Raw genomic sequence first — 20822 nt, 5'->3', positions numbered from 1 at the left:
CTGTTGCCTTTTTTATCTAGACATACCCTAAATGCCCATGGTGCATTCTTCAACACTGCTGCTAATAGCAATCAGAAGGTGGGAAATGGTGGTATTTTCTATCCTAGCTCTTTACAAGAATGCTGTTTGTGAGGATTCTTGGGATTCTTTCTACCTACACTAGTACACAGAGCCTCATGGTTTCAGCCAACACCCACCTCTTTCCCTGACCTGTCCATGTCCTCCCTGCTACACTTGTGGCTTTTTTTTCCTGTTCCAGCCCCCACCTGGATGATGGCATTGTGATCACCTCCTCTGTGTTTCACTGCGCTCTCTGGTTCTTTTATTGCTCCCTCCCTCCCAACATGCCTCCCTTAAGAAAACCCAGGGTCTTTCTGTAGAATACTCAGGAAAGCCTTCAGTTCACCTTTAGTTCATTTTAACCTTAAGGAGAGAATTAAAGTTCTAGAATTTCACAATGAGAATTGTGGATCCCTTATGGGCTCGGTAGAGAAATCTCCTGAATCAAATCTCCCATCCATTTTCTCAGAGGGTGGGGGGACAGACAGCCTGCTGGTGAGGGAACACCATTGCCTAGGTCCGGTTGGAGGCCAGGGCTGGCAGGCAAGGGAGGGAGTAGGAGGTGAGTTCTACAGTAGCCCATTCCATTCTCTATTCTTTTGTCTTTCTGTCAATATGGAGAAGGCAAGGCCAGGATTTTCAAAAATACAAGACTAAAGTGTCTCTAGCATTGGTAGGCTTCTGTTTTTGAAAGTTCTGCCCTAAATGCTTAAGCACTGAAGGTATATAAGATGGAAGAAATTCAGTCACTGCTCCTTGAAGCTTGTAGTTTGAACTGCTTCTCCATTCCTAATGTTTGCAGACTGCTTCAGCACAATGGGGATGATGTTAGAAGTGTTTCCTTTGTTGGCTGCCTTTGGATGGAGGAGAGGCCTGCTGATTGGTGGTGGACTTGGTCACATTGTGACCTTACTTCGCTACAGCATGCTTACTAAAATGACACACTTTATGTCCAGTTGATTAAAAGTTACGATCACACAGTGAATCTTGTGCTTTGCATACACTTGCAGTATCTCCAGTTAGCTACCTCCTCATCTATGCAACCATGTTAAAATCACCCCAGTGTATCCAGTGAATACACCCTCATCACTCTACCTTCATGTAGGGGAAAAAAAACACTTGTAACTAGACAACTTTATTTTTCCTGGCTCCTGATAATTTCAGACAGGTATTACCATGTGTCCTTCACCAAGTACTCTATAGCTAACACTACATAAGAACGGCCATACCGGGTCAGACCAAAGGTCCATCTAGCCCAGTATCTGTCTACTGACAGTGGCCAATGCCAGGTGCCCCAGAGGGAGTGAACCTAACAGGCAGTGATCAAGTGATCTCCATCCTCTGACGAACAGAGGCTAGGGACACCATTCTTCCCCATCCAGGCTAATAGCCATTTATGGACTTAGCCACCATGAATTTATCCAGTTCCCTTTTAAACATTGTTATAGTCCTAGCCTTCACACTTCACTAAGCAATTAACAGTGATAAAATGTTTCTTAAAGCTGTACAACTATTGATAACAGAGGAGACCAGCATTAATCTCTCTTATTTTTCTAGGTTTGGATTTTCTTTCACTAATCCCAGTTGATCCACAGGTATGTTTCTTGGCTATATTGATGTTTTGTTTTTGTTTTTTAAATTTAAGTGTTTTTTGTTTTTCATGGTTACACACTTCAGAAAAATGAATTGCAAATGGTCTGGACCAGTCGGGTGGTTTGATTAGTCAGGAATCCTGTCTCAAACAGTAGCTAGTACCAAACATTGAGAGGAAGGCACAAACCATCCCATGATAGACCAGTATAGAATAACTTTTCAATAAGGGAAGACTCTCTTTCTACTCCTCTTCCCTCCCTCCCCCCCCCCCCCCCACGTAGGTAGGTAGCTAGTGTCCTTTTCCCAGAAACATGAGTTTCCATCCCTTTGTAACGTAACTGACTGTACGTACAGTCAATCGGGCCTATTATAATCCATTCCCCTGCATAGGCAGGAGGCTATATCAGATATTAAATGGATACTACACTTGATCTTAATTAAATAGACAAGATGAGACTAGGATTTGAGACAGATTCTGATCCTCTTCTGAGCTTTCAGGACAGCTGTCATCTGCCCAACCCTTGGAGAAAGAGGAAATACTTACTGTAGCTCTGTCAGATGGGCAGGGGCATGCGCAGGAATTTAAATTTGAACACTTTTGGAGGGACACTAAATGCACAAATGTGTGGACCCTCCCTTCCCCCCCAGTCTCGAAATGCCTCTGGTGGGAAAGCCCAGCAGTGAGGAAGCAGCATCTTCCCCTGCAGCAGAACTCTCCATGTCCCTGCAGCCTGGGCAAGGAGGAAGGAGCAGGGCACCTGGTTGCAGGCTTCTCCCCCCACTCCTATAGCTGCAGCCTGCTGCTGTGCTTCTGGAGTCCCAGCGCTGCTGCCTGCTTTGCAGACACAGCTGAGGTGAGTCAGGGCCTGGAGGCAGAGGCAACAGGGACTCCAAAAGCAGGGAAGGAGAAGCAGCAGGCTGCAGCTGGAGGGATGGAGGGAGGAGGCGCTCAGCCAGCAGCCCTGCCATTTTCTACTGGCCCAAGGCTGCAGAAACACAGATTGGGGGAGGGGTGGAAGAGCCCCTCCAGATGGGCCAGATAGCAGGGGACTCTGAGTTGGGGATCCAAAGGCTGCCAAGCTGGGATTGATAGAGGCTGTACACAAAGGCTATAGATTGAATATATTGCTGTAAAGCAACTCCTCCAGCCAATTCAGACATTACAGTCTGATTCCAAACTGTTGCTGTGACCTGAGGTCTCAGGGTGGGATAGTTTTGAAGACACCACACAAGTAAGAAATGAATCAATTTAAAAACTAGTATAGTACATTTTTAGGGTGCATCAAGTAGGTAAAGACTGAAGATATTCCGATCCCTTTTGGGTATGGACTCATTAAAACCTACTAGAGATTTAGTAGTGCCTTAAACGCTCCTTGCTGTCTTAAACCATAATAATGCTAGTTTAAAAGGAGGTTCTGCCAATTCAGGAAACCTATTTTGGATTTGCATGAGTTCAGTTTAACCACCCCCTCCCCCCCCAAAGCCCCAAAATCAGACTATTGCAGCCCATTTGTCATTGGTAAAATGTTCTTAGAAAGAGTCAAGTATCTCTTGCTGAAGTGGCTGCACTTCAGTGGTGTGGATGAAGTGATTCTTGTAGACATTGAATTTGCGAAGCACATTTGTGTCATTGAGGAGTAAAGGTGCCATGTAAATATAAGGTGATTACACAAATGACAGGAGACCCTCTTATACTTGCACATCTGCAGATTGAGGTAAATTTTCCACTAATGAGATGTCATCGTAGCAACACAAGACCTTGCTACAGTTCTGTACTAAGATTTCATAGTATGCCAGTAAATGTTCTGTAGCATACAGATGTATTAGAAATAATGAAGTGTTGTTAAAACTAACCTAGCCTTCTCAAATAAATGAGCAGAATATAGTTTGATGCATTCTTTGCTTGCTGTGTTCTTGCTTGCTGGTTTGTAAAAGTCTGGTTCTTATTGTGCATGTATTAGCAAGTTTCTGTTGTAGTTAACTTACTTGTTGTAGGGAAGCTGCATCCTCAGAGCTTACTTTTCCCTTGTGCAGTTAAGTCTCTCTTCCTTATCGGCATCATTGTTTGTTTCAAGCAGTACTGTCCTCCCATGTTTTTGGATAGTCTCACTTCAACCTTAACAAGCAGCACCCCTGGCAATATCATCACATCTACCAGCCACCAAGAGAGCAGCACTCACGTTAGTTCTTCAAGCAGGAGTGAGACAGGAGTCATAACCAGCAGTGGGAGCAGCATTCCTGACATCATCTCATTGGACTGAAACACTGGCAGCAAAAAAACTCTAGGAGTAATTGCACAAAGCTGCTTGTCATGACTGGAGAAGGAACTGCAGTGTCTTGGAAGCTATTTTGATATTTATTAAAAAGACAGATTGATTCTGTTGCCTTCTGAAAGTCAAGTAAAACTACATCTACAGTAGGAACTGAAATGATTAGGACTTTTTTTTTTTTTCTTGGTCATAAAATATTTGGAGTGTAAAAGACAGTCAGAACAAATGTACCATTTGGCTTGTTCTGGGGAAACTGACTTTGTTTTGTTGTTGGATGGACTCCTACACAGCAATAATGTAAAAAACAAATTTTTTTTTTAAAATAAAAAAGGCACTTAACCACTCTAGAATGAAAACAGCATATGTTTATCCTGGATACAAGAAAAAGGTGCAGAAGTCTGCAGTGTTGAATTCTTTCACTGCAGCCTGTAATAAACTTCATTTACAATAATGAGGGTTTGTGAAATAGCCATGATTTGTGCTATATTTGTTTGTTTGTTCCTTACACCCTTCTTTCCCCTTCCTCCCCCTTCCATGGCAAAAAAAAATCCTGTAAATAGTTTTTTCCTGACTGTGCTGTTCACTTATGAATGCAAATTCCTAAAGTGTTCTTCCTTGTGTATTTTGGAGAAAAACTATGCAAACCCTTCATCATACAGATGTTAATGTGCTTTCAATTCATAGTGTAAACACAACAAACAAACTGCTATGCAGAACCTGGCTGTAGTCCTTTAACTTCTGGCCAGGCCTCTTGTATAAGGTGGAAAGTTTTATATAAAAAAAAAAACTGTTCAGACTACGAAATCCTTGTTCTTCCTTCATGTACTTGCCTACCCATACTAGTTCATAAAACTAAACTGTCTGTCCTTCAGTGCAGCTGTTGGAATCACAAAGTAGTTTCTTATCTGTCTAGTCTGTCCCTTGTCCAGTGCAGGATTGTTCTCTGTGCATATTTGCCAAAGCTTTGTCTAGTTGAGCTTTAAATGATTCAAACAGCTTCACCTGCCTTTTTGACTACTGCACAGTATGACACTAGGTTTGGGGAAACTTTCTTCACTCTTTCAGCCCATTATTCCTTGTTATAACTTCATGGTAGACTAGAGGGTTTCTTTGTTGTGATAATCAAACCAGTGTAGACACTGTCTCTGCCTGGTCAAAATATACATATGGGGCAAATCATGCAAGGTTTCTTAACAGTACTATTGTGTATAGTGTCTAGAAGGGTTTGCTGATCAGGACTATAATTTAATCTTTCCTCCTAATCCCTCCCTTTAATATTTCTTTGCTTTCCTCTTACCTGATATTTTCTTTGGTGGTACCCAGAATTGTACACGGTATTCTGTGGATGATCTCAGTGCTGTATGTTGGAAGGGATTACAGACCAGGAAAGTGGTAAGGAAATGCTTTGCTTTAGAGCTGGAATCTTGGTATTGTCTATATCTCTTGACATTGCATCTTTTCCAAGTATAGTGTTTCTGTTGACTATATTTAAAATTCTTCCCATAACAACTCACTTTTATTCTTTCCTGTCTCTTCCCTAATATCTTTAGGTACTAGATGAGGAAGTGTTGCATTTAGTTCAGTGTGATTTACGCCTCCGAAAGCAATACTTATGGCACTTGTTACCATAGTATTTGAACTAAGTGTAAATACAGGAGATGGTAAGACAGGGCTTATCGCAGATCATTTTGCCATCCTCCACACCCACCCAAAATAATCGGCATTGCTGTTACTCGTAGCTTTTTTGTATGCTCTTTCAGCTAGTCTTCAGTTCATGTCAATCTTAATAGTGCACCCCCCATGCTTTTCCCTTTGTCCACTAACTTTGTATCTATTAAATGAGCACGTTTTTTCTGGCATGATTTGTTAATAAAGCCAAGCTGCTTATTGTTTCTAATTTTCTTTAGGTGATTAGTGTTTTTCTCTATATTAATTGCATAGTTGAAGTAAAAATATCATAGTCCTGTTAATTTTGGGACACTAAAGATAGACAGTATTTTTAGAAGTTCTCTTGTACTTTGCAGATGCACTAAGTCACTGGCATGGATCAGCATTTGTCACACTCTGTCAGTACGTAGGCCGGGGAAGCTAATGATCCAACCAGTGGACCAAATTCAGTGGTGAATCCTGGTCATATGCCGCCTGAGGCACGTTGTACATACACTAAGATGACTGGAGTAGAAGTCCATGACCAACACTGGCATTCTGATACAGTGGATCATAAACTAACATGCCAAGCACTGAATTGCAATATGCAGTTCTATAATTTCCTTGTTTGTTGTATCTGCTCAATTAGAGGGAAAGGTTTTCTTTTCTCAGAGCAGCAGACAACTGAGGACACATACTTAGAGTTGCCCACAATCAGCAGATTTGTTCCGTGCTCCCTTCCATTTGGGCAGGGTGGAAGGGTATGTCTGTACTGCATAGTGTGCCTGTGCCTCTACGCTTGCTTGGAACATCCATACTGCAGCAGTGAAACGAAGTGACAAGCTGTCCCCTCACCGTTTGAGAACCATATGCGGAAGATTTTGCCAGTGATGCATGCAATTCTACAGCAACTAGTGAAGTCTTTTTTTTCACTCCTCAGACGGATGTCTACTGTATTGGCTTCAATTGCCAGAAGCCAAACTTGTGTGGTATAACTGCCTTAGTCCCTGTCCAAAAAGTGATGTCTGGTTTGACCTGTATAGTTGAGTGAAGATTCTTTCCTGTATGTAAAACTGAATGTAGGGAGAGCCAAAAGCCCACAACAACCCTCTGACCTGGACTGGATTTGAAGACCTGGCTGTGCAGCAATGAGAAATGACTGTTGGTGAAGTGCACAGGACAGATTCTGTGCCTTAGCTCCAGGAGGCCCAGCACCAAACATACCCAAGAGGCAAAAGGTGGCTTTAAGCCACACTTTTTCCCTCTGCCTAATTCTTGGTTGGCAGGAAGCCTGCTGTAGGCTGAGTGTAAATTAGAGCTGCCACGGGGATACACTAGTATACAAGGGCCTTTAAAGTGCTGCTCTGCAACCAGGGGCAAGAGAAAATGATTCACCTGACAAACCCACTCCCAACGGTGGGCTGCATGGGTGCATGATGGCCTAATGTATCCTGACAGACAGGGCCCCCTACAGAAGCTGCGGTAGAGGGGGATAATCCCTCTCTCAGCTTTTCTTATGCTTTGATCAGTGCTCAGTTTCTCAACAGTACGTTCTTCGTGAGAGACCGAGCAATGGAATTTACAACAGAATTGAAAGTAGCAAAGAGTCTTGTGGCACCTTATAGACTAACAGACATTTTGGAGCATGAGCTTTCATGAGTGAATACCCACTTCGTCGGATGCATGTAGTGGATGCATGTAGTCCACTACATGCATCCGACGAAGTGAGTATTCACCCACAAAAGCTCATGCTCCAAAAAGTCTGTTAGTCTATAAGGTGCCACAAGACTCTTTGCTGCTTTTACAGATCCAGACTAACACGGCTACCCCTCTGATACTTAACAGAATTGAAGTATTTCCTTGGCACCACTAGTTGATATGTAGCAAACATTTCATTAGTATGAATCAGGTGCATTGGGGAGAAGAGCTGTTCAGCGGTATAACAATGATCATTGCATTTGCCCCCAATTACTTAACGTAGTCTTCACTTTCAAACACAGCTCTTAGGGGAAGCTTACAAGCACTGAGAGGAAGTCAAGTTTGAGCTCTGTGTGTAGTTAAGCTTGACAAACGTAATTTAATTTTGTCCATTGCTGTTTTCCTCATCAGTTGCAAACTGGCAATTGTAGAATGAGAGGTGAGTTATGGCAGTAGTTTTTTAAAGTTGGGCTTCTTTTGTTTTAAAAACTGGCAAAACTTTTTGTTGGATGTCTTTGCAAGGTTTACATTCAGTTAATAGGAAAGTGTAGTTCTAAATATCAGGTGCAACACTACAGTGAGAGCCATGAATGCAATTGAAAGACTTCTGTGGACAAACTAGCTGGCTACAGTTCTAATACTATACAGATGTACATGAGTCAACAATGTGCCCTTGTTGCCAAGAAGGCTAATGGCATTTTGGGTTGTATAAGTAGGGGCATTTCCAGCAGATCGAGGGATGTGATCATTCCCCTCTATTCAGCACTGGTGAGGCCTCATTTGGAGTACTATGTCCAGTTTTGGGCCCCACACTACAAGAAGGATGTGGATAAATTGGAGAGAGTCCAGCGGAGGGCAACAAAAATGATTAGGGGGCTGGAGCACATGACTTATGAGGAGAGGCTGAGGGAACTGAGATTGTTTAGTCTGCAGAAGAGAAGAATGAGGGGGGATTTGATAGCTGCTTTCAGTTACCTGAAAGGGGGTTCCAAAGAGGATGGATCTAGACTGTTCTCAGTGGTAGAAGATGACAGAACAAGGAGTAATGGTCTCAAGTTGCAGAGTGGGAGATTTAGGTTGGACATTAGGAAAACCTTTTTCACTAGTAGGGTGGTGAAGAACTGGAATGGGTTACCTAGGGAGGTGGTGGAATCTCCTTCCTTAGAGGTTTTTAAGGTCAGGCTTGACAAAGCCCTGGCTGGGATGATTTAGTTGGGTTTGGTCCTGCTTTGAGCAAGGGGGTTGGACTAGATGACCCTGAGATTCTAGGATTCTGTGATACAGCAGTTACTAGCGATGATGTCTGTGGACCGTTCCTAACAGACTGCTTTGACATGTCAGCCATACCAGCCCTTCTAGTAGGAAGTTTATACTGAATATTTTGAGTACTCTAGTGAACACAGTTGAGTGTTGGAGAACATGCTGAATTGGGCAGCATAGGTTACCCTTATTGTACCCATGCAATAGGGGGAGAAGGGGGAACATTTAAGGCTTTGTACTTCATGTTCCTTGCTTCATAGCAAGATTGATGTATAAAGTTTTTTTAATGTAATGTATGGAGAAAAATAAGAGTGCTTCCATTTAGCTTCCACTGTAAAATAACCTGTTGTTTTTTTCTTTTTCCCCTGCTTTGAGTGTAACTGAACATAGCCAGATAGTGTTCAGCTGCTAGAGGAAAGTTTCTACCACTATGGGTTTTTTTTTTTTTTTAAATCCCTACACTATTACCTACTCTGATGGGTAGAGAAAATAGTGGTAGATAAAAGCAAAACTAGCCTCACCCCACACAAATTGATGATAGCTATTATTTGGAGCAGCTCTGGAGAAGATTTTCCCTAACACTTTTTTTAGTTCTAGTTTCTGAAAGAGTTCAGTAATGTAACAGGCTAGTAAGAAATTGTGGGCTGTTTTTTCTAATTGTCTACTTCAGTTTCTCTAATACCAAAACAGATAATCTAAGTTCATTCATAACTTTAATCTTGTGTTATAAAAGGCTTGGTTTCTAAGATCTACTATAGTATATTACTAATCTTCAAGAACATGTACGTTTTTCAAAGGGGTAAGTGAAATAGATAATTAGCTTTAGGCTTTTCTTTTTAGTCCCCTTAAATTTAATTAAGAATTCCTGCATAATTCTATAATAAACTGCCTCCATTGTTTTCTACATCAGGTCAGTTGTGAAAGTCTATGTATTAATGGAGAGAATCTCTTTTAAAAGAACTTCAGGCAGTTATTTCCCACTTCCTTTTGTGAAAAGCGTAGGTAACTAAAGAGTAGCCTGCTTACAAAAATAACCCCTCTAGTCAGTCAATGCAACTTTTTTTAATAGATTTTATTTTTTGGCAATGAACATGATATAACTGCAATATGCATGATTGTATTCAATGTGATGTTCTCGAAGCTTCCTACTTCCTTCCTGGTTTTGAGGAAATGTAACAAGCAGAGAAGGTGGTTACAACTTATCTAAGAAGTCGTCCAGAGATGGAATACCCTCCTTCAAGCCTTTGCGCTTGCGTGTTTCAGCCACAATTTGCCAAGGACGAGAAGTTGCATCATGAGGATCTCCAGGCAAAACTTGCCAATGATCAAAGATACATTGCGGGAAAGCTTGACCACCAGTGTTGGACCTCAAGTCAGCAGTGAAACCTGGTTGGCGGGGTGGAGAGAAGCAAAGTCAGCCAGTCATACCTGCTGTGTCTAGGCAGAGTTAGAAGTCCTACTCTAAATCGAATAGTTTTTGCTAGAATGGCACAGTGAAGTGAGATTCTTGAGGTGCGTGTTTCACTCTGAAGCAGAGCAGCCAGAGAGACACAACATAGTGAACTCCAGTTACTGTATAAGAGAGAACCTCTTCTTGCTAGCTGCGTAAACATCGAGACACTAAGCTCAACTTGAGCAAGAGCATGGTAAAAAAGGCACTAAATTAAAATAGGCAGTGTTGTAATTCTTCCCCCCCACCCATTGTCCACTGTTTAATTCTTAGAACATCAGTGACAATCACACAAAGCACCTGGTTACTTCACACAGGAGTCAGGTACCTCCAATCCTTCCTTCACACCTACCACTCCTGCTCCCAATGCAATCTGTTGCTCTGTGCTGGTTTCTTAGTGGAAAGTGAAGCCAGAAAAAAGGTGGTGGGATAGAGTGGAGCAGTCTTAGCTTGACCCTTCCTTTCCAACAGCCAGAAAGTATTGTAGGGTACAGTACTGTATGCATATGCTTTCCCAACTGCAACCTTTCAGAAACTGACCAACCTGAGGTCAGGCTGATGCCTGAAGTTTACCATTTGGGGGGGGGGGGGTTGGTTTTTTTTCTTTTCCAGGTTTCTAACTGAACACATTGACCTCTTATTTACTTTACAATTAGGTGAAATTATAACTGAACTGCTAGTAACAGTATTGCAATGGTTAACTCATAGGCACCCTGCTTCCTGGTGGAATCTTAGCCTCTACTTAGGCACCCGTATTCATTGTACAATGCACAGGGGAGACCTAAGCCCCGCAGAAGCCAGCAAGCTGAATGGGGAGCTGCCTAAATTAGCCATGAGTGAAATGCCAAGAAGAGTGGGTGGATGGGGGAGAAGAGACCCACTCCATTACAACCAGGGTACTCACCTGGGCTGAGGGCGAATCAGCTTCAATCCCTGCTGGGGACTTGAACTTTCATCCCTCATGAAAGATGAGTACCCTGACCCCTGGGTTATTGTGCATTCTGGACCCACACACCTGTCTCATGGATGGGGCCCAAACCCCCAGGTGTGCTCTGAGAGTGCCTATAGTATCAGGCCCTAGGGGGAGATAGGTGGAAGACCACTAGCATGAAAAACTGCAGGGTTTGAGCAAAAGCTGTGGTCCAGTGGCAGGAGTGCTGCTGGCTTTTGTGCATGCCCATCAGCAGAAACGTAGGTGGCAGCTGAGTGGCAGACACACCTAAATGATAGACTTAAGTACCTTTGTGGATCTTACCTTTTCTCCCTACATGAGCAATTCATATGCATCGGAACTACTTCGGCTGTAAGTATATTTATTAAAGGATGACTGACCTATTTCACCTTTCCCTCTTCACAAAACTACTGCCTCCTTTCCCCCCCTCCCCCCAGCTGCAGCAATTCAGCTATGTAACTAGCTCCTTACTAACTGCGATATCAGTACTCCTGGGAATGCAACGTAGTATGAGCTATAGGAAAATACCAGTTTTTTTAATATCTTCAGTTCATCAGCTGAGAATGACAAGCCTTACCTATACCAAGGAAATCTAGGAGCAACTGCTTCAGCAGTTGGGTTTCAACAAGATGCTCTGGTTTAAATTATGACGCAAGGTACAGAATAATGTGCAACCTCCACAATGTATCCTATCACTAGAAAAAGTTCAAACTTCTGAGTGCAAATAGCACCTTCCAAACAGGAAACAAAGAACCCCGTGTAATGTCTGTCTGAATTGCCAGAGAAACAAACAATAGTTCTGATGTGTGAATTGCCTTATTCTTACAATGTTAACTCTGAAACCTAAAGATGATCCTTTAAATACTCATTTCATGCTGATAATTTCAGCAGAACGATCCAGTTAATATGCTGCTCACAACAGCGCGCTGTCTCAGACTATGGCAAAAGCCCATCTATTATCTTGTCCCCCTGCCCCACAGCTGGCAAAGCCTCCAGCTTCACTACTGAACACATCCCCACTGCCAAAGAGCAGTTTCAGTTTAAAAAAAACAAACAAAACAAAACAAGCACATTGAACGTTGACAAGTTATGGGCAGTGACGGAAAGGGATATAATGTCAAGTTAATCAGTAAGGCTATGTAGATTGTATTATTCGTTTAAAACATCAGGCTACCTCCTTGGCTGTGGTACGCTGGTTACACACAAGTTTGCTACAGCATAAGAGGGGCCTTAGGTCCTGCTTTTAATAAATAGCTTTAGTGACAGAAGCAGCGGCCTGGTCAGCCTGGAATGTCCTCAGCTGGGAAGAGTAAGTTGCATGTGTCCGCACAGGGTGCCAAGGAGAAATTAAAGCCTAGCGGAGAAGGCTGCCTATCAGCACAATGAGTCGAAGATATAAAAAACAGCAGGAAGGAAGTCAGATGTAAGAATTCCTATTTCATTAACTCCCAGCCACTTTGTTGGAAGTCCTCCCCCACCATCCAGGCATACTTAAGGAAGGTACAAGGAGTTGGCTAAAGACAATATGGCTTCCTTACCAAAAGACTCATTTACAGGTAGATAAGCCTTGACCACAAACATTGGGGTTCCTGCCACTTGGAATTCGTCAAAGACGTGGCCCCGTTTCCTGTTCAACACACCGTAGATGCCACCAACCACTCGTTCGGGGCACTATGAAGGAAAATGTTACTAAGGTACATACAGATAGCAGTGGCTTGGTCATTGAACATAGCAGCACTAAACTTAGCACCAGCCAATCCCTTTGGATTCTTCTCCCACCCTGGAACCACCTCTCTGGGTGCCTGCCTCCCTCCTCCAAATCTCTCCAAGGTGCTTCCTCACCAACCTCTGCACCAGTCTTAGGTTGTACAAGTCCCAGCCTGTCATTTGTGTCTACAACAGATGGGACTGCAGCATGTGTTTGTGCCACACTGTCCAAAGGTGGTGTGGTTAGTAAAGAACGTCTGCTCGCTTTTTGCCCCAGAATAATAATTCTCTGTCTTTTAGTGAAAGGGCAGATCAGTGCTAGGCAGGACTCCCATCATTTGTCTAAAACTAAATGCACACTAAGGTAAACATGTAAATGGAATTATGTAAAAGAGTGCTTGACGCACACTGATAACACTATGTTAAAACAATCAAGGTACTACTACAGGTGCTAAAAAGAATGGCTTTGCAGCAGTAGCCACAGCAAGCAGATCCAATTCTTCATTGTGGTGCCCTCACTTAGCTGGAGAGACTGCGGGAAAGTGAAGTGATTCAAGCAACTCTAAAGATAGAGTGTTTTCTGGCAGGGGATTTTTACCAGTACACATTTCTAAATTATGGCAGGCATTGAACTTAAGGTTTTTTTTTAAAAAAGGCAAACCAGTACGTGTTTTGCTGTAGAAAGTAATACATACTTTTAGTACAAATAGAAATTTCCTGAGGTCTTGCATTTGCATTTACCAAACAAAGTAATTTGAACCCTTCCTTCCTGTGCGCACCCCCCCCCCCCCAAAAAAAAGAGAGCGAGAGAAGTGAGTGTAAGGCTTGGTCTACACTACAGAGTTAGTTAGGTTGCCATAAGCTGCCTTATGTCAACCTATGTCAGTGTCTGCTCTACAGCCTTGCTTTCACCGATGCATATGCCCTACTATGCTGACATAACTCCACCTCCACGAGAGGCTTAGTGCTTAGGGTCGATGTAGACACTGTGTTCCTTCCATCAGAGTTGTGAAAGTGATAAGAAAGCTGGCTCCCAGCTGGGCTGCTGCCTGGTCTCGGCTCCAAGCTGGGCTGCCACCCGGCTCTCAGCCCCCCAATGCTGCCCTTCTTCAGTTGGTGGAAGGGCTCCTGGTGACTGCAGTGGCTATACAGGTTGACTTAAGATCATAGTGTCGACATGCCCTTACAGAGTAGGTCAAAACTCTAGAAAAAACTGCTGTTTAAGTATAGAGAGAGATATTTAGGACTAGAGCTGCTTATACAGCCCTCTTTTCTGCTCTGGTTTAGGTCCTCAGGACACTTGCCTGGAGACCCTCTTTTCAAGGGTTCAGTTACCCCAGTTTTCTCTTGAATGTCCTTAGTAATAAAGGACAGAAGAGAAAGGCAGAACAATTTCTTAGTTTCCCTTTGTGGCACTGGCAGTTCATGAAGAACATTGTGATTTAACGCAATGCATGTAGCTGTCACTGCTCAAACTTGACCCTGTTCCAGACACACAAAACTCAAACTCTGCCATCCTCAGAACACAGGACCAGTTTCTAAAAAAAAAACAAAAAACAAACCACAGCCAGTGCAACATTCTTAGCCCAGAAACAATACTTGTACAATGACATTCCTTTCATGTCTCCACTAGATCACCCTCTTACGTACCTGGATCTCCAGGAGATAGATGGGCTCCATAAGTCTGGGTTGTGCTGTAAGAGCAGAGGCATACAGGACATTCCTGGCAGTGGGAATTATTTGCGCACCACCACGGTGGATTGCATCAGCATGCAGAGTAACATCATGGATATCAAAACGAACACCCCTCATGTTCTCCCCACACAACACACCCTGCAAGAGAGTCAATGGCCTTTTACAGAACTGAAAGGAAAATGGTGAATTTGATACTGTAACTTTTTACTACTTTGAACATTTTTACAGATATGGGAGTTCACTTGGAAATATATTTGACAATGTGCTTATACTGACACCTCGACCTTCAACTTAGAGTCATGAACACTCCTTTTGGTACTGAGCAGATACCCTGAAGGAACAGAAGAACTATTCATTGCAACGTGGAAATGCAAGTTTTAAGAACACAGACGTTTTCACAACAAAGCTGCACTTGGAACCAAAGTTCAGCCACTCGCAGACTGCAAACTATTTTATTTTTAAATATTTGAGTGGAGGAATTCCATGCATTCACAATCACTAGAAATCTTCCATCTAAATAGAGTTACAGGGTTTTTTTCTGTTCTTTGCTGAAACTGTTCATAGTTTTGTGTAATTTCCAAACCGTTCTAATAAACAAGTTGTCTTTTCCTAAAGGTTACGTATATATTCTATCAGAAGATAAAAAGTGTTTGGATAATGTGAGAGATCTTTAATAATATCCTGCATGTAAACTATTATTCATACTTACCTCCTTTGTTGCCCACTGGAAGCTAGCAACAACACTGTCTTTGATTTCATTTAGGTACTGGACACCCTTGGTCATGTCAACCAAGATATTTGGACCAGTTCCATCAGGTCCAAAGCACCAGATCTTACGAACTTCAGACACATCCCACTCATATTTCTCTGCCAGGTAATGGGCACGCTGCTTCGGTTCTTGACGGGAACTGACTTCTCCTTTGTCTATGTCCTCTGCCAAGCCATCAGGGAAGGGCCGAGCTTTCATATACAGCCTGTTGTGTTTATTGGCAGATTTAGACAAGCACATCTGGCTCGACTCTTCACTGATTGTTTCACGATAAGATACAACTGGGTCTGATTTCTGTGAGGTAGCAAATTCCAATAAAATTGTAATAGTGAACATCCGTTTTACACTAAAATTACAAAAGGACTCTACTACGTCCTGTCTTCCCACATTTGTATTGTTTGCCCTTTTTATAACAAAGTTCTAAATCATTTCTTTGCCTTAGGCAGCAGGTTTTATTTTGTACTCCTGGGGGAATTCTATGCCACTGCACATACACAGTAATCATGTCCCGTGCAGATTTCCTCCCCTCTCCCCCACAGAAAATACATTCTGCCCCAGAAGTGCTGCAGTTCTGCCTTTCAACCGTCAGAGGCTGCTGTGGTGCCAGAACACCTGGCTGACCCGCAGAAACTGTGTTCATCACAGCAGCCTGCCTGTGGAACCAGGTTCAGAGGCAGAGAGGAGCACATGGGGCTGTTGGAGGGGGTGTCACAGACTGAGGTTCAGAAGGGCTAGTGGGGGGGACAGACTGGGGTGCGGGCTCAGGAGCAAATGGGGTGATAGCATTGAGCCAGGGGCTGAATGGGAGGGTGACTCCAGGGCCACATGGCGATAGGGGCAGATGTGTATGACTGAATGGGAGAGGCTCGAGGTCAGCTGGGGTCTTCATGGGGAAGGCTTCCCAACTCTCTAATAATCCCCTTCTCCCCAAAAAGAAACTCTTCCATACTTTTCCCACGCACACCCTGTTACCCAGGGTTCTTGCAACCCAAAGCTCTTGGTAACTTTTACTCTGTGCGAGGAGGTGTCAGGAAATAAATCAGGAGAGACACGGCCGTCCGACCGAGAGATGGCTGGCACAAACGGGACAACACGAGAGTGCTTTCACTTAAAGCTAAACTTTACTAGTCTCAAGCACTTACGTCCGCAACAAGATTAGTAAAAAAAACAACCCAACCCTTGATAATTACTGAAGCTGAGTGTGGCTCTCGAGTAGCACAGTGGCAGCCCGTCTGCCAGTGGGGAACACAAGATGCATCCAGAGGGAGAGACCAGTCCCGAAGAGTCCCCCCATCTCAAACTTTTCCCCCTTATTTATACATTAGTAATACAATGACATGTCCCTTAAAGAAAACTTGTCAAGCAAACAGTTCCAATGGGCAAGCAAGAGGCTCCTTCTGATTACTGATTAACCAGGTGTGGGTTTTTCCAGAGTCTGCAGCCTTAAGATCCCAATAGACATTCCTGGGGCATATCAGCAACTTCAACACAATTCTTATCAGGAAGGATGTGGGGTCAAGCTGCCCTTTCTGTGGCACCCTAAACCCCCCTCCCCTCCTGCTTTGGTCAAGCTGCATGGCCACTTTACAGCCTGCTGACTAGTTTGCTTTTTAACTATAAGCCATAGTGGTTTTAGGCACTTTACTGGTTTGCCAAAGTCTCCCCATACAACCCAACAGTCCTCCAGGGTTCACTCCCAGGCTCCTTCCCTCTGCCTCAGCTCCTCCATTACCCCTGGCTCCCCCAAGCCTTTGCATTGCTTCTGAGGGGTACAGGAAATATGTTTCTGTATTGTAGTTTAAATGAATTACCCAAAGTTCTGTATTAATATGCCTAGTAAGGAATATTATTTGTCAAAAAAACATTTCCCGAATTTTTTTTTTGTCTGTATTGTTACACACATACTCGCTGACAGGTATTTTGAAATAAATGATCAAAATAATTGAAACTGGTGTGATTATATTGTGTTATTTTGACAAATAAAATATGCAGAATTTTAAAATATTGGGCACAGAATTTTTAATGTTTTGGCGCAGAACGCCCCCAGGAATAGTTTTGTTCAAGGCAGACTTTAAAGCCAATTTCATTCTCTAGTACAAGTGTTCCCTGACACAGACCACAGACTGCTAATTTCACTGACACAATAAAATGCAGCTGAAGAACTGCACTGTATTGACAAGTAGGATTATTATCTTCTGATTCCAAGATTTTGTGTGAAAAAAACCTCAGGACTTATAAATATGGAAAATATCCAGTGAGAAGGAATCCTAGTAACAGAAATATTTTTCCATGGCCAAATACATTTCTTAGAGCAAATGAAGATGTCTGTGAAATGAGCATGGTATTTTCAAAGAAGCCTTAGGAAGTTAGGTGCCCAATTTGCATCAAATATCCTTTGAAAATCCCATCCTTAATGTGTAATCATATTCTGTACATTGCAGACATAGACACAAAAGAAGCCTTTTATACCTTGATTGGAATGCAAGCATGATCTTCTTCCAGATCTTTAAGGCAAATTTCTAGATGCAGCTCACCAGCTCCAGCAATGATGTGCTCACCCGACTCTTCAATAGTACACTAGAACATGAAATACTAGTTGTGTAAGAGTAAAAAATTGTTTCTTAAATTAATTTAAATCAGAACATTCCACGGGCATTTTATGTTAGATTAATCTGTGACTGATTTTTTCTAAAATTGCTTAGTAATAGCTGTTATTGTGGAGATTAACCAGATATCATGACATTTATGAAGTGCCTTTCATCCCAAGGACTTAACAATGAATCACCTCACCCACCAGTGAAATGTTGCAGGTGGTCTAACATCATACAGCAAAACTACACAGTAGCTTACGATAGGAAGTGAAGCGCGCTCCATAACACTGGAACTGTATATGGAATTCAGGCAGGCAGGCAGAAACTGCCCACATTAATTTAGCCAGACACTAAGACTAATAACATCCCCACATTCCCACACTTTGGAAAATCTGTAATGACAAGTAGTCAGGATCTCGGTTTTAGAATCTCATCTGAAAGATAAGCAACTCCCAACATCATGCTGGGACATTGTTTCAATACTAAATCAAAGGGAAGAGTGCTGCCTAATGAATAACCAATACTACACATTGCAAAACCTGGGTTTTCCTTAGAGATGTCCTATCCAAGTTCTGACTAGGCCCATCCCTGCTTAGCTGTTTAGTTTCAAATGATTACAATGCAAGTGGTATGGCTGCAGATTCTAAACATCAGGTTATGAAAGCTATCATGAATAAGTATCTTTTTGAATAAAGTCCCTCAGGAGTACTTCACTGCAAACCAGCAACACTAAAACTAACACTCACCTGAACACTAACACTCACCTGAACCATGGGATCAGACTTGGCCAGACGCTTTAGACCTTCAACTAGTTTTGGTAGATCAGCAGGGTTTTTAGCTTCAACAGCAACACGTACAACAGGGCTAACACTAAATTTCATCACTCGCATGTTGTGTGCATGCTCAAAGGTGGTAATTGTACCCGTCTTCACCAAAAACTGGTCAACACCAACTAGACCAACAGTGTTGCCACAAGGTACTTCCTCAATGGGCTCAACATAACGACCCATCATCAAAATGGTTCTATAAAGACAGAGGTTGGGTAACAATCCTTAAATATCTGTTGAAACTATCCCTTTTTATACATAAGGAAGTTTCTATAACTGCCTTTTATTTGCCTGCATTCCTTCTGGTACTCATTTTCTGTTATGTAAGCCAAAAAAAAAATCATACTAATTTGGTATTTTAATAGAAAAAAGTAAACAATCCTCCTTTTATTAGGTTCCCAAAAATAGGCTTTGCAAGTTTTTTTTTTTTGCATGCATGCATGCATTCTTCTTCAACAGAAGCAAACTATTTCCATCTACCTTTGAATAGATCTTAGGTAGAGATCTTCCTTCTTGCCAGGTGTGTAGTTTGGTCCCATGATTCGAACTTTCTGTCCAGTGGAAACAATACCAGAGAAGACTCTTCCAAAGGCATAGAAACGTCCCTTATCAGATGTGGGGACCATTTTGGAGATGTACATCATCAAAGGGCCCTTGGGATCACAGTTTTTGACACCTACAGTAAAACAATGCATTTCAATGAGGCTTCAAAATCTCTTTAAAACTAGGCCTAATATTTTACTGAGCATTTCCTTCCTCTTCCACTTTATAAGCCTTGTTTTTCATATGGTACCCATTATTGTGAAGGCCAGATCTGACAGGAGGCCACACTATCTTCTTGCCAAATCTAGATGGTCTTTGGATCCATATTTATTTGGGTTTCTAAAAGCAGTGAAATGTCAGGTGGACACTGAAGCTGCAGATTGTCTTTGTGACCTAAGAGAAGAAACCATCAATGAAGGACAATATTATAGAGACTATGAGTTCTGCACAGTGCTTCCTTCTCCCTACCAGCATCATTTCAGACTTACCCAGGTTCAGCCTCAGCCATTTACTCTTTATCCAGTTGCTGATCTCAGCTAAGCCTTTGGATAGCTGAGAGATGGCACCATTTGCCTCTGATGTAATGGTAATGCACAATTTCCCTTAGTGGCTTCATACAGATGTTGAACAAGATGGAGGTGATGATAGTTTAATATAGGACTCCACATAAGGAGTTTGGAAGTGGAGGAGCAGGTGCCCATAATGATTCTCCAGGTATTGTCTGATACAAATAACCAAGACATCTCAGCACGATCTCACTGTGATGGGGTAATCTGCCCCATTATGCATGCTGAGGCCTACAGATCAACCCATCCCCATCACAAGTTGTGGCCTTTTAAGATTTTGGGAGGTCTGATATATACAAGGATCCTAGGGTATATTGGTAGAGAGAAAGTGGTTCTGGGAATTAGTGTTGGGAGGACATACCATTATCGTTTCTTTAAGGGACCAGGAGCTTTGCAGAGTGGGTGGGACAAGGCTCTCCTCTCTCCCAGCCAACTGGAATGATCTTTAGGATGGGAATCAGCATATATACTGCCTTGTTCACAAAAGAAGGCCTGCCTGCTGAACCTGAGGACTAATTGGGTAAGGCCCTACTGCTGGCCTAAGCTACCACCACAGCTCCAAGAGGGGAGCTGGGGAACTCCTGCTTGGGAGAAACCATCTGAAGTACAAACCCAGCTCCAGGAAAGAGCGCCTCCTGAACAGAGGCAAGAAAACCTATCAAGACTCTTATATGGAGCTAGAGTGGGCATGAATTCCAGCAACTAAAGAAGTGATTTAACACATCAGAACTCCACAAAGTGGGTATGTGCTCTGAACTAATCCGGCCTGGGTAACCGACTGGAAGAGTCCAAGCGGGTGCTGTGAACAGCGTACTTGCACAGCTCCCTAACACGTCGTGTCTCGGGGGTGGGACAGCAGGATTCCATATTTGATAATAACCAATGCTGCAGTGATATACTTGCTGTTATGTTGCTTCGTGCTGTACATCCAAGGGTTAGTGCACACCATCCTCCAAACTCATCCCACCCACGTATTCTCAAAGACTGAATTAAAGACCATCCAGCACATAAGGAGGTAAGGTGGATTGTGCAGCAGCATGAAAACACTGAATTATTATTACTGAACAATTGTACTGTGGTAGTACTTAGAGACCTCAACCAGTTTGGAGCCTCACTGTGTTAGGCACCATACAAACACAGAGTAATGGAACAAATGACATTTTTAAAAGGCCAGCACAATGTAATAACCAACTC

The 20822-nt window shown here is 42.7% G+C and overlaps 2 protein-coding genes across 8 annotated transcripts in view; one reads left to right on the top strand and one right to left on the bottom strand.

Annotated features, from left to right (window-relative positions):
- The window catches only part of PIAS2 (protein inhibitor of activated STAT 2), a 55165-nt gene extending 49390 nt beyond the window's left edge, over window positions 1–5775 (top strand). For 2 of the 6 annotated variants that reach the window (XM_045020868.1, XM_045020865.1), the window contains 2 exons: window positions 1618–1655; window positions 3729–5775. In XM_045020868.1, coding sequence (XP_044876803.1) covers window positions 1618–1655; window positions 3729–3914 — 224 coding nt within the window. In that variant the 3' untranslated portion in view covers window positions 3915–5775. Of the gene's footprint in view, window positions 1–20; window positions 79–1617; window positions 1656–3687 lie in introns of all 6 variants that reach the window. The other 4 variants (XR_006580372.1, XR_006580373.1, XM_045020866.1 and 1 more) reach the window with 4 other exon arrangements.
- A 3799-nt stretch (window positions 5776–9574) lies between these two features.
- The window catches only part of LOC123372627 (elongation factor 2-like), a 33266-nt gene continuing 22018 nt past the window's right edge, over window positions 9575–20822 (bottom strand). For both annotated transcript variants that reach the window (XM_045020864.1, XM_045020863.1), the window contains exons 9-15: window positions 19000–19195; window positions 18457–18715; window positions 17571–17678; window positions 15042–15395; window positions 14288–14470; window positions 12469–12601; window positions 9575–9914 (exon numbers count right to left, since the gene is read on the bottom strand). In XM_045020864.1, coding sequence (XP_044876799.1) covers window positions 9721–9914; window positions 12469–12601; window positions 14288–14470; window positions 15042–15395; window positions 17571–17678; window positions 18457–18715; window positions 19000–19195 — 1427 coding nt within the window. In that variant the 3' untranslated portion in view covers window positions 9575–9720. The remainder of the gene's footprint in view (window positions 9915–12468; window positions 12602–14287; window positions 14471–15041; window positions 15396–17570; window positions 17679–18456; window positions 18716–18999; window positions 19196–20822) is intronic.

The sequence above is a fragment of the Mauremys mutica genome, chromosome 6 (genome assembly GCF_020497125.1).
Source record: "Mauremys mutica isolate MM-2020 ecotype Southern chromosome 6, ASM2049712v1, whole genome shotgun sequence".
Taxonomy (NCBI): domain Eukaryota; kingdom Metazoa; phylum Chordata; order Testudines; family Geoemydidae; genus Mauremys; species Mauremys mutica.
The sequence above is the reverse complement of the archived record's forward strand: the minus strand, read 5'-3'. Positions and strand labels throughout refer to the sequence as shown.